The sequence below is a fragment of the Brassica napus genome, chromosome C1 (assembly GCF_020379485.1).
Source record: "Brassica napus cultivar Da-Ae chromosome C1, Da-Ae, whole genome shotgun sequence".
Classification (NCBI taxonomy): Eukaryota; Viridiplantae; Streptophyta; class Magnoliopsida; order Brassicales; family Brassicaceae; genus Brassica; species Brassica napus.
This window is the reverse complement of record NC_063444.1, coordinates 51,137,079-51,155,379: the sequence shown is the minus strand read 5'-3', so window position 1 is coordinate 51,155,379 and position 18,301 is coordinate 51,137,079. Positions and strand designations below refer to the sequence as shown.

General features: G+C 29.4%; 2 protein-coding genes across 2 annotated transcripts; one reads left to right on the top strand and one right to left on the bottom strand.

Annotated features, from left to right (window-relative positions):
• Nucleotides 1-8,254: 8,254 nt before the first annotated feature.
• On the top strand, nt 8,255-11,124 carry LOC125580110 (homeobox-leucine zipper protein ATHB-20-like). The gene is made up of 4 exons (XM_048744092.1): nt 8,255-8,258; nt 8,431-8,625; nt 8,730-9,118; nt 10,006-11,124. The coding sequence occupies exons 1-4, from the start codon at nt 8,255-8,257 to the stop codon at nt 10,327-10,329; spliced, it is 912 nt and encodes a 303-aa protein (XP_048600049.1). The 3' UTR covers nt 10,330-11,124.
• Nucleotides 11,125-11,723: 599 nt separating this feature from the next.
• On the bottom strand, nt 11,724-12,565 carry BNACNNG05810D (splicing regulatory glutamine/lysine-rich protein 1). The gene has a single exon (XM_022712425.2). The coding sequence runs from the start codon at nt 12,460-12,462 to the stop codon at nt 11,908-11,910; it is 555 nt and encodes a 184-aa protein (XP_022568146.2). The 5' UTR covers nt 12,463-12,565; the 3' UTR covers nt 11,724-11,907.
• Between the last annotated feature and the right edge of the window lie 5,736 nt (nt 12,566-18,301).

The following is an 18,301-nucleotide window of genomic DNA, read 5'->3' as shown; positions in this document are numbered from 1 at the left end:
AATTGAAAGATGCTCATTTACCATGAAAGAGAGTTTAGCATACATTAATACAAATATAGAATATGGTAGAAATTTTAAAACAACACTAAAGATTATAGGCTTCAGTATATAAAGTATTTACCAAAAACTCAATATTTTTGTAGGGGTTAGCCCATAGATTTTGAGAAAATTTCAAAAAATATGACAATATTGTTTTAATGCCTAGTTGCATCCTGCACTAACATATGATGATGTTCAAAGAGGTTTGGAGCCTTTGTCGTCTCCGTTTATCAAGAAAATAATAACTTTATAGTGGTTATTCCATCGATTTAGGGAGTATTATGAAGTTTTATTAAATTTATTGATAAAAACAATTGAACGATGCTTATTTACCGTGAAAAAAAGTTTAGCATACATTAATACAAATGTAGAATATGGTAGAAATTTTAAAACAACACTAAAGATTATAGGCTTCAGTATATAAAGTTTTTACCAAAAACTCAATATTTTTGTTGGGGTATTTTAAGAAAATTTCAAAAAATATGACAATATTGTTTTAATGCCTAGTTGCATCCTGCACTAACATATGATGATGTTCAAAGAGGTTTGGAGCTTTTGTCGTCTCCGTTTATCAAGAAAATAATAACTTTATAGTGGTTATTCCATCGATTTAGGGAGTATTATGAAGTTTTATTAAATTATTTGATAAAAACAATTGAAAGATGCTCATTTACCATGAAAAGAGTTTAGCATACATTAATACAAATATAGAATATGGTAGAAATTTTAAAACAACACTAAAGATTATAGGCTTCAGTATATAAAGTATTTACCAAAAACTCAATATTTTTGTAGGGGTTAGCCCATAGATTTTGAGAAAATTTCAAAAAATATGACAATATTGTTTTAATGCCTAGTTGCATCCTGCACTAACATATGATGATGTTCAAAGAGGTTTGGAGCCTTTGTCGTCTCCGTTTATCAAGAAAATAATAATTTTATATTGGTTATTCCATCGATTTAGGGGGTATTATGAAGTTTTACTAAATTAATTGATAAAAACAATTGAACGATGCTCATTTACCATGAAAAAGAGTTTAGCATACATTAATACAAATGTAGAATATGGTAGAAATTTTAAAACAACACTAAAGATTATAGGCTTCAGTATAAAAGTATTTACCAAAAACTCAATATTTTTGTAGGGTGCCCATAGATTTTTAGAAAATTTCAAAAAATATGACAATATTGTTTTAATGCCTAGTTGCATCCTGCACTAACATATGATGATGTTCAAAGAGGTTTGGAGCTTTTGTCGTCTCCGTTTATCAAGAAAATAATAACTTTATAGTGGTTATTCCATCGATTTAGGGAGTATTATGAAGTTTTATTAAATTATTGATAAAAACAATTGAACGATGCTCATTTACCATGAAAAAGAGTTTAGCATACATTAATACAAATGTAGAATATGGTAGAAATTTTAAAACAACACTAAAGATTATAGGCTTCAGTATATAAAGTATTTACCAAAAACTCAATATTTTTGTAGGGGTATTTTAAGAAAATTTCAAAAAATATGACAATATTGTTTTAATGCCTAGTTGCATCCTGCACTAACATATGATGATGTTCAAAGAGGTTTGGAGCTTTTGTCGTCTCCGTTTATCAAGAAAATAATAACTTTATTGTGGTTATTCCATCGATTTAGGGAGTATTATGAAGTTTTATTAAATTATTTGATAAAAACAATTGAAAGATGCTCATTTACCATGAAAAAGAGTTTAACAAACTTTAATACAAATGTAGAATATGGCATAAATTTTAAAACAACACTAAAGATTATAGGCTTCAGTATATAAAGTATTTACCAAAAACTCAATATTGTTGTAGGGGTTAGCCCACAGATTTTGAGAAAATTTCAAAAAATAATACAATGTTGTTTTAATGCCTAGTTGCATTCTGAACTAACATATGATGATGTTCAAAGAGGTTTGGAGCCTTTGTCATCTCCGTTTATTAAGAAAATAATAACTTTATAGTGGTTATTCCATCGATTTAGGGAGTATTATGAAGTTTTATTAAATTATTTGATAAAAACAATTGAAAGATGCTCATTTACCATGAAAGAGATGTTTAGCATACATTAATACAAATATAGAATATGGTAGAAATTTTAAAACAACACTAAAGATTATAGGCTTCAGTATATAAAGTATTTACCAAAAACTCAATATTTTTATAGGGGTTAGCCCATAGATTTTGAGAAAATTTCAAAAAATATGACAATATTGTTTTAATGCCTAGTTGCATCCTGCACTAACATATGATGATGTTCAAAGAGGTTTGGAGCCTTTGTCATCTCCGTTTATCAAGAAAATAATAATTTTATATTGGTTATTCCATCGATTTAGGGGGTATTATGAAGTTTTACTAAATTAATTGATAAAAACAATTGAACGATGCTCATTTACCATGAAAAAAGTTTAGCATACATTAATACAAATGTAGAATATAGTAGAAATTTTAAAACAACACTAAAGATTATAGGCTTCAGTATAAAAAGTTTTTTCCAAAAACTCAATATTTTTGTAGGGTGCCCATAGATTTTGAGAAAATTTCAAAAAATATGACAATATTGTTTTAATGCCTAGTTGCATCCTGCACTAACATATGATGATGTTCAAAGAGGTTTGGAGCTTTTGTCGTCTCCGTTTATCAAGAAAATAATAACTTTATAGTGGTTATTCCATCGATTTAGGGAGTATTATGAAGTTTTATTAAATTTATTGATAAAAACAATTGAACGATGCTCATTTACCATGAAAAAGAGTTTAGCATACATTAATACAAATGTAGAATATGGTAGAAATTTTAAAACAACACTAAAGATTATAGGCTTCAGTATATAAAGTTTTTACCAAAAACTCTATTTTGTAGGGGTATTTTAAGAAAATTTCAAAAAATATGACAATATTGTTTTAATGCCTAGTTGCATCCTGCACGAACATATGATGATGTTCAAAGAGGTTTGGAGCTTTTGTCGTCTCCGTTTATCAAGAAAATAATAACTTTATAGTGGTTATTCCATCGATTTAGGGAGTATTATGAAGTTTTATTAAATTATTTGATAAAAACAATTGAAAGATGCTCATTTACCATGAAAAAGAGTTTAACAAACTTTAATACAAATGTAGAATATGGTATAAATTTTAAAACAACACTAAAGATTATAGGCTTCAGTATATAAAGTATTTACCAAAAACTCAATATTTTTGTAGGGGTTAGCCCACAGATTTTGAGAAAATTTCAAAAAATATGACAATATTTTTTTAATGCCTAGTTGCATTCTGAACTAACATATGATGATGTTCAAAGAGGTTTGGAGCCTTTGTCATCTCCGTTTATCAAGAAAATAATAACTTTATAGTGGTTATTCCATCGATTTAGGGAGTATTATGAAGTTTTATTAAATTATTTGATAAAAACAATTGAAAGATGCTCATTTACCATGAAAGAGATGTTTAGCATACATTAATACAAATATAGAATATGGTAGAAATTTTAAAACAACACTAAAGATTATAGGCTTCAGTATATAAAGTATTTACCAAAAACTCAATATTTTTATAGGGGTTAGCCCATAGATTTTGAGAAAATTTCAAAAAATATGACAATATTGTTTTAATGCCTAGTTGCATCCTGCACTAACATATGATGATGTTCAAAGAGGTTTGGAGCCTTTGTCGTCTCCGTTTATCAAGAAAATAATAATTTTATATTGGTTATTCCATCGATTTAGGGGGTATTATGAAGTTTTACTAAATTAATTGATAAAAACAATTGAACGATGCTCATTTACCATGAAAAAAAGTTTAGCATACATTAATACAAATGTAGAATATAGTAAAAATTTTAAAACAACACTAAAGATTATAGGCTTGAGTATAAAAAGTATTTTCCAAAAACTCAATATTTTTGTAGGGTGCCCATAGATTTTTAGAAAATTTCAAAAAATATGACAATATTGTTTTACTGCCTAGTTGCATCCTGCACGAACATATGATGATGTTCAAAGAGGTTTGGAGCTTTTGTCGTCTCCGTTTATCAAGAAAATAATAACTTTATAGTGGTTATTCCATCGATTTAGGGAGTATTATGAAGTTTTATTAAATTTATTGATAAAAACAACTGAACGATGCTTATTTACCGTGAAAAAGAGTTTAGCATACATTAATACAAATGTAGAATATGGTAGAAATTTTAAAACAACGCTAAAGATTATAGGCTTCAGTATATAAAGTTTTTACCAAAAACTCAATATTTTTGTAGGGGTATTTTAAGAAAATTTCAAAAAATATGACAATATTGTTTTAATGCCTAGTTGCATCCTGCACGAACATATGATGATGTTCAAAGAGGTTTGGAGCTTTTGTCGTCTCCGTTTATCAAGAAAATAATAACTTTATAGTGGTTATTCCATCGATTTAGGGAGTATTATGAAGTTTTATTAAATGATTTGATAAAAACAATTGAAAGATGCTCATTTACCATGAAGAAGAGTTCAACAAACTTTAATACAAATGTAGAATATGGTATAAATTTTAAAACAACACTAAAGATTATAGGCTTCAGTATATAAAGTATTTACCAAAAACTCAATATTTTTGTAGGGGTTATCCCACAGATTTTGAGAAAATTTCAAAAAATATGACAATATTGTTTTAATGCCTAGTTGCATTCTGAACTAACATATGATGATGTTCAAAGAGGTTTGGAGCCTTTGTCATCTCCGTTTATTAAGAAAATAATAACTTTATAGTGGTTATTCCATCGATTTAGGGAGTATTATGAAGTTTTATTAAATTTATGTATAAAAACAATTGAACGATGCTTATTTACCGTGAAAAAGAGTTTAGCATACATTAATACAAATGTACAATATGGTAGAAATTTTAAAACAACACTAAAGATTATAGGCTTCTGTATATAAAGTATTTACCAAAAACTCAATATTTTTGTAGGGGTTAGCCCATAGATTTTGAGAAAATTTCAAAAAATATGACAACATTGTTTTAATGCTTAGTTGCATCCTGCACTAACATATGATGATGTTCAAAGAGGTTTGGAGCCTTTGTCGTCTCCGTTTATCAAGAAAATAATAACTTTATAGTGGCTATTCCATCGATTTAGGGAGTATTATTAAGTTTTACTAAATTAATTGTTAAAAACAATTGAAAGATGCTCATTTACCATGAAAACGAGCTTAAAATACATTAATACAAATGTAGAATGTGGTTAGAAATTTTAAAACAACACTAAGGATTATAGGCTTTCACTATATAAAGTATTTACCAAAAACTCAATATTTTCGAAGGGGTTAACACATAGATTTTGAGAAAATTTCAAAAAATATGACAATATTGTTTTAATGCATAGTTGCATCCTGCACTAACATATGATGATGTTCAAAGAGGTTTGGAGCCTTTGTTGTCTCTGTTTTTCAAGAAAATAGTTATTTCATCGATTTAGGGAGTATTATGAAGTTTTACTAAATTAATTGATAAACAAATTATAACGATTCCCATATACCATGAAAAAAGCTTAAAATATATTAATACGAACGTAGAATGTGGTTAGAAATTTTAAAACAACACTAAAGATTATAGGCTTTCAGTATATAAAGTAATTACCAAAAACTCAATATTTTCGAAGGGGTTAACACATAGATTTTGAGAAAATTTTAAAAAATATGACAATATTGTTTTAATGCATAGTTGCATCCTGCACTAACATATGATGATGTTGAAAGAGGTTTGGAGGCTTTGTTGTCTCCGTTTTTCTAGAAAATAGTTATTTCATCGATTTAGGTTGTATTATGAAGTTTTACTAAATTAATTGATTAAAAAATTATAATGATTCCCATACACCATGAAAAAAGCTTAAAATATATTAATACAAATGTAGAATGTGGTTAGAAATTTTAAAACAACACCGAAGATTATAGGCTTTCAGTATATAAAGTATTTTCCAAAAACTCAATATTTTCGAAGGGGTTAACACAAGGATTTTGAGAAAATTTCAAAAAATATGACAATATTGTTTTAATGCATAGTTGCATCCTGCACTAACATATGATGATGTTCAAAGAGGTTTGGAGCCTTTGTTGTCTCCCTTTTTCATGAAAATAGTTATTTCATCGATTTAGGGAGTATTATGAAGTTTTACTAAATTAATTGATAAAAAAATATAACGATTCTCATATACCATGAAAACGAGCTTAAAATACATTAATACAAATGTAGAATGTGGTTAGTAATTTTAAAACAACACATGGATTTTGAGAAAATTTCAAAAAATTTGACAATATTGTTTTAATGCATATTTGCATCATGCACTAACATATGATGATGTTCAAAGAGGTTTGGAGCCTTTGTTGTCTTCGTTTTTTAAGAAAATAGTTATTTCATCGATTTAGGGAGTATTATGAAGTTTTACTAAATTAATTGATAAAAAAAAATAATGATTCCCATATACCATGAAAACGAGCTTAAAATACATTAATACAAATGTAGAATGTGGTTAGAAATTTTAAAACAACACTAAGGATTATAGGCTTTCACTATATAAAGTATTTACCAAAAACTCAATATTTTCGAAGGGGTTAACACATAGATTTTGAGAAAATTTCAAAAAATATGACAATATTGTTTTAATGCATAGTTGCATCCTGCACTAACATATGATGATGTTCAAAGAGGTTTGGAGCCTTTGTTGTCTCTGGTTTTCAAGAAAATAGTTATTTCATCGATTTAGGGAGTATTATGAAGTTTTACTAAATTAATTGATAAACAAATTATAACGATTCCCATATACCATGAAAAAAGCTTAAAATATATTAATACGAACGTAGAATGTGGTTAGAAATTTTAAAACAACACTAAAGATTATAGGCTTTCAGTATATAAAGTAATTACCAAAAACTCAATATTTTCGAAGGGGTTAACACATAGATTTTGAGAAAATTTTAAAAAATATGACAATATTGTTTTAATGCATAGTTGCATCCTGCACTAACATATGATGAGGTTCAAAGAGGTTTAGAGCCTTTGTTGTCTCCGTTTTTCAAGAAAATTGTTATTTTATAGTGGTTATTCCATCGATTTAGGGAGTATTATGAAGTTTTACTAAATTAATGGATAAAAAAATTATAACAATTCCCATATACCATGAAAAAGAGCTTAAAATACATTAATACAAATATAGAATGTGGTTAGAAATTTTAAAACAACACTAAAGATTATAGGCTTTCAGTATATAAAGTAATTACCAAAAACTCAATATTTTCGAAGGGGGGGTTAACACATGGATTTTGAGAAAATTTCAAAAAAATTGACAATATTGTTTTAATGCATAGTTGCATCCTGCACTAACATATGATGATGTTGAAAGAGGTTTGGAGCCTTTGTTGTCTCCGTTTTTCTAGAAAATAGTTATTTCATCGATTTAGGGAGTATTATGAAGTTTTACTAAATTAATTGATAAACAAATTATAACGATTCCCATATACCATGAAAAAAGCTTATAATATATTAATACAAATGTAGAATGTGGTTAGAAATTTTAAAACAATACTAAAGATTATAGGCTTTAAGTATATAATGTAATTACCAAAAACTCAATATTTTCGAAGGGTACACATGGATTTTGAGAAAATTTCAAAAAATATGACAATATTGTTTTAATGCATAGTTGCATCCTGCACTAACATATGATGATGTTCAAAGAGGTTTGGAGCCTTTCTTGTCTCAGTTTTTCAAGAAAATTGTTATTTTATAGTGGTTATTCCATCGATTTAGGGAGCATTATGAAGTTTTACAAAATTAATTGATAAAAAAATTATAACGATTTCCATATACCATGAAAAAGAGCTTAAAATACATTAATACAAATGTAGAATTTGGTTAGAAATTTTAAAAAAACACTAAAGATTATAGGCTTTCAGTATATAAAGTATTTACCAAAAACTCAATATTTTCGAAGGGGTTAACACATGGATTTTGAGAAATTTTCAAAAAATATAACAATATTGTTTAATGCATAGTTACATCCTGCACTAACATATGATGATGTTCAAATAGGTTTGGAGTCTTTGTTGTCCAAGTATATTGCAGAGAATTTTTGAAATATATGAACAAATAAATTAGTACTACATGTAACAAATGGATTAATATATATGAATAACATAAGCCTAAAGCTAATTGATAAAAAAAGGATGGGTCCTAGAAACCTCCCCTAACATGATCCTTTCATCCTTTGCTTTCTCTTTCTCTTTATATGAGGGGTTGATGATGAGATCCCCAAGGAACTCCAAACTCCTTTGTTATTGATCTCTAAATCTTTAAACAACAAAAGCATTCATCATCATAACATAAGTTCACGATCCAATAGAAAGCATATATGTGATCAATCCTCTTGGTGGAGTTCGTTTGTATATACAGTATTTATTTGATCCAACTGCAGACGCAGCTGCAGGATTTAGTTTGGAGATGGCCTTACCTCAACATGCTTTTATGTTCCAACAACGTCATGAAGACAATAGCCATGATCAACTCCCTTCTTGTCCTCCTCCTCATCTCTTCAATGGTACTACTATCTATATATATATATATATATATATATATATATGTCCCTACATATATAGAATATTGTCGTATTTAACGTATTTGTTGTCTTGTTGGTTTACATAGGAGGAGGAAACTACATGATGAACAGATCTATGTCGTTAATGAACGTGCAAGAGGATCATCATCAATCAGTTGATCATGAGGAGAATTTATCAGACGATGGGGCACATATGATGCTTGGGGAGAAGAAGAAGAGGCTACAATTAGAGCAAGTTAAGGTATTAGAGAAGAGCTTTGAGCTAGGGAATAAGCTGGAGCCAGAGAGGAAGATACAATTAGCTAAAGCATTGGGGATGCAACTGAGGCAGATAGCGATCTGGTTCCAAAACAGGAGAGCTAGGTGGAAGACTAGACAACTCGAGAGAGACTATGATTCACTCAAGAAACAGTTTGAGTCCCTTAAATCCGACAATGATTCTCTTCTTGCCCACAACAAGAAACTTCTTGCTGAGGTATAATATATATATATATATATATATATATATATATATCTAACGATCTGTCTCTAGAAAAAAATAATCGAACTTTTGGCTTAATTTTTGGTTGGGTCATTTAGTTTTACTTTACAGTATTAATAAAGTAAAATGAATCTCATAAATTATAATTATTTTTTTTTTGTTTGAAAAAAATTATAATGAAAATTTGTTAAGAAAGTCTTTATAAATCGTTTTGGATTCAGTATTTCAGCTTATATTTTGGGTTTTAGGATATAAAAATAATACCTCAGTTTTTACTTGGATTGGGTCATGAATTTATCAAGTTTATATATGCGTTTATATTATAGTAGGATTAGTCTCATTTAATATGAAATGCAATAAATTATTCTTAGGCTTTTAATGATCCAACACTATGAGATGTTTGTCAAAAGACAGTGGGTGTTTTGTTTTTAAGTAAATTGTTCTTGATCAGTGTATACATTTAATTAGTGCATTCCCATATACGACTATCAAGCCATTGCATGTGCATAACGCGCCAACCATAAGAGAAAAATACAATATATTTAACAATACTATTTTTGGGTTTTCAAATGATTCTGCTAAAATGTGATAGTTACTACATCTCTAAATATAACTTGTGAAAATTTCTAAATTCTATAGGCTTACTGAAATTGAAAATTCTGATACAAGAACAGTTATTTTAAGTATATTTGTAGTCAATTTTCCAAATATTTTGTTGTTACTTCAAAAAATATTGAAATAGATATTATTTAAATGTCATTTAGAAATGTAACCATGACTCATGAATCCAAAAAAACGTATTCGGTCTTCATGTGCATCAATGAACAAATAGTGTTTGAATTTCTAAAACTTAACATTTGATATGTGTATGATGGTTAAAGGTAATGTCATTAAAGAACAATGATTGTAATGAAGGAAGCATAATAAAGAGAGAAGCAGAAGCTTCATGGAGCAATAATGGAAGCATTGAGAATAGCTCAGACATAAATCTAGAGATACCCAGAGAGACCACTACAACACCTGTGAGCACGATCAAAGACCTTTTCCCTTCATCGATTCGGGCATCTACACATCATCGTCAGAATCATGAAATGGTTCAAGAAGAGAGCCTTTGTAACATGTTTAATGGCATTGAGGAAACTACGACGGATGGTTACTGGGCATGGTCTGATCCAAACCACAACAACCACCGCCAATTCAATTGATTAATGATTTTATAGCTCGAATGGATCACCACCATCATGGCATTATCATCACCACCATCGTCAGCATCATGAGATGAGACACTTCATCTCTTATTTGCATTTGACTATTTGAAATTATATATTATTACTCTTTTAAATTTAAATTGTGATTTATTTGGTTTCTTTGGATTTGTAGAGCATTTGTGTATAGTGGGAAAAATTGTTGTTTAATCGAATAAATTTAATCTTTACTTTTATGAGCAAGTTATATATATGGATCATGAGTTTACAAGCTAATCGTAAGATCATCTTATACTTCTTTGCTAGTGACTGAAAAATTGGACAAAAAGAGAAGCATAGCATTGCCATTTAGCAAAAAGTTAATATGAACACACGCTAATGTACAGTCTAACCTTCTATGACTCTGATCCCAACCTTACCAAGATTTATAAATTACGTTTCTTTCATTTCCAACATTTTCCAAAACTAGTCTCTTTTTTTTTGGAACACTTTCCAAAAATAGTCTAAATGTGTATTTTTGTGTGTGGTATATAGAAAAACTACTTTCTTTTATCCGATCAAAATTCTCCCTCTAACCAGTTGGGTGGGACTAGAAACCATGACCTCGTCAAATTTTATTATAATAAAATGGAAATGCCATAAAACACGAATCAAGATCCATAATACGAAAACCAAAATCAGAATGAGGAAGAAAAAGATATCGTGATGTAAGTTTATTATTCCTTGCATTATAGGTGTATCTGCGTTTTGAGATCCTAATTGCCATGTTTCCGCTGCATCGGAAGGAGAAATTGTGAGGAACGTTGCGAAAAAGAAAGTGTTGCCTTCCATGCCAAGCCAGCACGATCGAGAAAAAAAGAAGAGTAATCTAATCACCTCTGCTTATAAGTGAATGTACTATATTGTAATTTTAGTGTAATATATAACACGAAATGCATATTCTTCTGTCATTGATGAATATCTCCGATATTCTTCCTGGTAGCCATTCAGCAAGTGTTGCTAGTTGAGCGATTAGCTATATATGTATATATGTAAGGGCTATGTTTCTTAATAACCAGTTGACAATGTTGATATATATATATATATATATATCTTTCTTACCAGATTAGGACCATTATTGTTAATTATATAAAGTTATAACATTATATCATATGTGTGAATATATTTGTACATACATGTATGAACTGTGTAGTTGTTGGAATCTAGATATACCATATTGGCATGTGGAATACCCGGCTTCTCAAGTATTCGATGGATATGGAGTGCACGTGATTATATATGTTGATGGATGAATCATCTCATAAACTAGTTTTGTGTGAAAAGCAAAAAAAATATTCTGCAACTATTACAATATTGGGTTGACAACAAATTAACAAAACATTAGCGCAAAAATATATTACAATATTACTAGCAATACTTTCATTTAATAGTATTACAGTTGATTTGATATTAAATTTATGTGCAATTAAATAAATATATACAATGGGCAAATTATTAGTTCCTCTCATTCGTAAAGCCAAACTTCATGGGGCCAATATGAAACCTCCTTATAACGTTCATGAAACCCTAGTTCATGTTTCAATATCTCCCTCTGTTTAATCCCAAATCCTTCAAAATGCTCTGGATTATGGATCCATATCTCTTTTTCTTTGGTGTCCGCTTAATCCTTCTGTTGAATTTCTTAAGCTTTTTCTCATAAGGTTTTAGACTCTTACCCTTTTTGTGAGCTTCTCCGAGCTCATCCAACACCGTCTCAGATTTGGTTAACTCATTCACCTGGGTTTCCAAGCTCTTAAGGTTGGCTTTCTTTTCTTTCAAGTCCTCTGCGATCAAGTCCTTGGCTTCATCAAGGTCCTTTTCAATTACTTTCTCCTCTTTATCTCTTTCTTTGTCTTTGTCTTTGTCTTTGTCGTTTTCAAGAACATTTTCGTCTTTATCTCTTTCCTTGTCTTTGTCTTTGACTTTGTCTTTGTCTACTTTTTCGTCTTTATTTCTTTCTTTGTCTTTGTCGTTTTCAGTTACTTTTTCTTCTTTATCTTTTTGTTCGTCTTTATCTGTTGAACGTTGAGCCTCAGAGACATGTAGAAAGACAATAAGAGCGACAACGAGAAGCACAATGGAGATCTTTGCCATGTTTTATTATTACTTTTCCCTCAACTTAATTTGAAACAGATCGAACTTTAATTTGTTAAAAGGGAGATATTAAATAAGAGGATTGAGTTCGTGTGTTCATTTCTTAAATCATTTGCAGTTTTATCTATGCGTAAAAATAGTAACCTTGTTTTGATGATCAACGAATTGTGTTGACTTCTCCGGTCATCCATTTATTTCGCAAATGTTTTTGGTAGTCATCATCTTATTCAAAAACTTCAAATTTCGAACCTTCAATTATGGAAATTCAAAAAGAATACTCTTATCTCCTCTATATATAATATACTAAATATGGGTCTGTGCGCGTTGCACGAATTTTGTTTGGTATTATAATTTTGTGAAATATATAAAAAAATGAGAAACGTTTTTACTAGAGTTTTATGACCTTTTGCATATATTTTTATGAAACTTAATTTAGGAATAAAAAAAATTGTTTTCCCACATAAATTCTGATTAGTATTTATAATTAAATAAACATGGTGCACATGTCAGTTATTAACAACCTTGTACCTAGGTTTAGACAAAATACTCAGACCAAAGATCTAAACCAAACTTAATCTGGAAAAATAAAAGAATTAATAACAACGATATACACTCCTCATATAATGTTTGTATTAAATTGCTATGTTATTTTTCTTGTTCAAACATATTTAATGTTTAGATTCTTTTAATTTTCTAGTTTAGATATTGCTTAGATTATGTAGCCATAAAAGTATATGCGTATGATCTTCTTAATTACTCTTTCTTGATCTTCTCAGGGATCAGCCAAACAATATCAAGGAATCGTTGACTGGTTGTAAGAGAGGAGGGAGCTTCTGCTTTCTTAAAGGTGCGCGCGCGCGCACACACACACGTACAGTATTTTAGAGTTGAGCAGGTTAAATACTACAAAAACACCGCTAGTTCTTGCACGGAGTTTTTTCTTGTAAGGTATTGGGCCAAGAGTGTTGTGGATAGGTATTTTTTTTTTTTGAAACTGATGTTGTGGATAGGTATTGGAGGTTCAATCTTCTTTGGTGTGTCCCTGAGAGCAGGAAGAGAAACATTTGCCCAAAGACTGTTAAAGAATCGAAAGAGGAGTGAGTTTCTGGCAGCAGATTCTTGAGAGTAATAAAATAAATGAAAAGTAATACTGTACCGAGTTCTATGTGATCAGACTGTGCAAAGTAGGGCTTAGACTTTTTTTTATGATCCGGATCCACTCTGAAAATAGAATATCTGGGTGTCTAGATCTAGATCCGGATAGTAAATTTTAAGATCCGTCAAATTCGGATGCAGATCCGGATATCTTAATTTTAATTTCACATATCCGGATCTGCATCCGAATTTCTTAAAATATATTAAATTATATTTTTTATTAATAATTATAGTTGATATATTAATATTTATACATAAAATTAGTTTTATAATATAATATTTAAAATTTTATAATCTTCTTTATATATATTTTTTGAGATTTTGTATAAATATTTAATTAATATATTATTTTTAAATTTTAGTATTTAAAAAAAAATTATTATTTTTATTTAACGAATCCGGAAATTCACGGATAATACAATATTGCGGCGGATATCCGGGAGACACAGATCCGGATCCGGATACTAATATCACAGATCCAACGAATCTGGATTCAGATACCCTAAAATACCTTGGATACCCGATCCGTCTCATGCCTAGTGAAAAGTATTAATTGATCCAAAAATATTTTTAATATAATTAATATTTTTAATAATAATTTAAATTAATTTTAGTATAATTAATTTATTAATAAAATTAATGTCTTAATAATAGGCATGTGTAAAAACGTGTACAAAATATTTATCAACACCGCCAGAATAATTTTTTATACACATTAAATTTTACTTACATTTACTTGTTGGATTTAATGAATTTCTGTAAAAATAGGTAAAACATGGAAGAAATACATACATGAAAAAAAAAACCAAATATATAGTAAAGAAGTGTTAACTGAACCGAAAATATGGATGAATTAAATATTCAGCTTGAATGATATTATTAAAGCTAGGCAATAAACGTGCACGATATCGTGCATGAACTCATTTTATAAAAAAATGAATATACCTTATTTTATAATGTATATTTATATAATTTTTAATATTTTTTTGAGAAAGTCATTGTGTCACAACGTAGATTACATATGTTTATATTCATTTATAGATAATATTATATATATATATATATATTATATTTTTTAGATTATAACTAAAATACAATTTCATCAATACCAATTAAATTATACCTCTTATATTATTTATGTAAGGTATTTAGAAATTTTAAATACAACTTAATATTTTTGAATCAGATTTAAATTTAATTATGTAATAATTTAATAAGGTAAATTATAATGATAAGTTGGGCATTCATGATTTTTTAAATAGATTAAAATGTAGAATACAACTTAATATTTTTGAATCAATTTATACTTTAATAAGGTAATTTAATATTTTTGAATCACATTTAAATTTAGGGGTTTTTGCCAAAACTAACCCACAACTTGATTTTAATCCCAAACCTATACCCAAACTTGAATCAAATGCAAAACTAACCTAAAAGCCTAGTGAAATTACAGCTCAGCCCCTTGTGACCAAACAAAAAAACAGAAGCCATTTTTACGAATATAGCCCCAGTAAATCGTCTGAGTCGTCTGAGATGTTGGAATTCGTCTGGACGACTGAAGTGTAAGTCGTCTGGTACCAGTTTATTTTAAAAATAATTTATAAATCTTGTAAAAAAATATTTTGATGCGTAAAAAATAAAAATCAAGTAATTATAAACAGTTTTAACAAATATAAATTAAGATATGATAAAATTGATTTGTTTTGAAGATACATGAGTGATAGTGAATCATGAAATACTTTGGTTTAGGAGTTTGGCAAACATATGTTGTAGTATTGTATGTATTGTTAGGGTTAGATTTTGGAAAACTAAAATATTTTTTTCAAAAATTAGTTTTCACCTATATGTGTTTATTTTTGTGTATAGTAAACACTTTTCAAGTTTGATTTGGTTTTATGAAGTGTTTAATTAGATAATTAAGTTTAGGGGTTATGTTTAGGGTGTGGACGACTTATATTTCAGTCGTCTGTTGAATAATTTACCCGGACGACGTATATTTCAGTCGTCCAGACGACTTACTTGTAAGTCGTCTGGGAAGTCTTCTATTTTAGTTTCCCGCTAAAAAAATTTAATTTCCCGCTAAAAATATTAAACTCTTCTGGACGACTTACATGTAAGTCGTCTGTTTTAATTTCTTCACCAGACGACTGAAATGTAAGTCGTCCAGAAAGTCGTCTGAGTCAAAAATATTTAATCTAATTGGATTTTTTGTCTCCCTATAAAAAGAAAATTTAACACATTCTCTCTCCTCCTCTCAAATGGCTGCAACAAAAATGTAATGTTCATCATTCTAAAACTCTCCAACCTCTCTCTAATCTCTTTGACTTGAAAACACCAAACTTTATATGAATTTTTCAGTTTTGTCTCATGTATTTCTTACTAATCTATCTCTTTTGCAGGTTTTTAATCAAATGGTACTCATCTTCCACTAATTTAGAGGTAGATCTATTAATTTTAGATATGTATTTTTGTGTGTTCTATAAATGTAGATTTATCTAATCTTTCACTCATTTTCTCTATTTTTAAGTCATTTGAACGTTTTTGGATATGCAGGTTTTTCAGATCTGGATTTGATGTGCAGGTTTTTCAGATCTGTAAGACTTCTGGGACGACTTACCTGTTAGTCGTCTGGAAGTCGTCTGGACTTCTTGGAAGTCTTCTGACAAAGTCGTCTGGACTTCCAGGAAGTCGTCTGGACTTCCAGGAAGTCGTCTGGACTTCCAGGAAGTCGTCTGGACTTCCAGGAAGTCGTCTGGACTTCCAGGAAGTCGTCTGGACTTCTAAGAAGTCGTCTGGATTTTTCTGAGCGTTTTGGTAAGTTCTTATGTCTGATTTTTCTTCATTTGGTAACTTCTTGTTGTATAAAGTTCTTACTTTTTTCCCAAACTAAAACTCTCCAAACCCACTCTAATCTCTTTGACTTAAAAACACCAAACTTTATATGAATTTTTCAATTTTGTCTCATGTCTTTGTTACTAATCTATTTTTTTTTTTGCAGGTTTTTAATTAGATGGTACTCATCTTCCACTAATTTAAAGGTAGATCTTTTATTTTTAGATATGTATTTTTGTGTGTTCTGTAAAGGTAGATTTATCTAATCTTCCATTCATTTTTTCTGTTTTTAAGCCATTTGAACGTTTTTGAATATGCAGGTTTTCCAGATCTGGATTTAATATGCAGGTTTTTCAGATCTGGAAGACTTCTGGGACGACTTACTTGTTAGTCGTCTGGAAGTCGTCTGGACTTCCTAAAAGTCGTCTGGACTTCCTGTAAAGTCGTCTGGAAGTCGTCTGAACTTCCTAAAAGTCTTCTGGCAAAGTCGTCTGAACTTCCTGGAAGTCGTCTGGACTTTTTAGAAGTCGTCTGGACTTCTTAAAAGTTGTCTGGTCTTGTCTACTCAAGTGGAATCCAAGCTTGTCTTTGTAGATGAATGATCTATAATAGTTTTGTTTGTGGTCTGTTTTGTGAATTGCATGTATACTCTTTTAGTTGTGAATTTTTTTGTAAAATCAGTAATAATGTTTTCCAAGATGTATTAAATGTGCTAACAATGTGTTTACACATTTACAAATCAATGAAATAATAGACTTCAGTAGCCTTTTTCTTATCTTTGGATCTCTCATATGCAATAATAAACTCCAATGGCCTTTTTCTCATCTTAATAAACAAGAATGTTGGTAAGAGATGGAAACAAATAATAGTAACTAGTCAAAGCATATCATATTTTTTATAAGTTTGCATTGAAAAACTTAGTCAAATTTAGTAAAACTAAGGGAGAGAACATATTTTGTAAATATGAGTTTTACATATCTTGAAGTTACTTATCACTCTTAAAAATACAAGTTATTCAAAAACTAACGTAGAAGACTTAAAAACTAGTGGAGAAGACGCGGACGACTTCAATCTAAGTTGTCTAGACGACTAAACTATATGTCGTCTGGTCAACGCAGAGGTTATTTTTGCAATTGACTTTGAAATCTGTTATTTCGGACGACTGAAAGTTAAGTCGTCTACTATTGTTTGGTTAAAAAAAAACTCCAAAAAAGCTAGACGACTTACATTTCAGTCGTCAGAGGTTAGTTTTGCATTTGACTGGATTATTTCAGAAGTTTGACTTTTTGGACGACTTACATTTCGGTCGTCTAGTGAAAATTAAAATAATAATATTTTTTAAAAAGTAGACGACTTACAGTTAAGTCGTCATAGGTTAGTTTTTCAATTGAAAAAAAAACTTCAAGATTTAATTATATACAGACGACTTATAATTCAGTCGTCCACGAGACGACTGAAATGTAAGTCGTCCAGGATTTACGAGGTTTGACCAGAATCTCGGAAAAAAGTCCTGGACGACTTACAATTAAGTCGTCTGGTGGACGACTGAATTATAAGTCGTCTGTGTATAATTAAATCTTGAAGTTTTTTTTTTCAATTGCAAAACTAACCTATGACTACTTAATTGTAAGTCGTTTACTTTAAAAAAAATATTATTATTTTAATTTTCGCCAGACGACTGAAATGTAAGTCGTCTGGGGAAGTCAAACTTCTGAAATTATCCAGTCAAATGCAAAACTAACCTATGACGACTGAAATGTAAGTCGTCTAGGTTCTTTGGAATTTTTTTTGAAACCAAACAATAGTAGACGACTTAATTTTCAGTCGTCTCAGGTTACAGATTTCAAAGTCA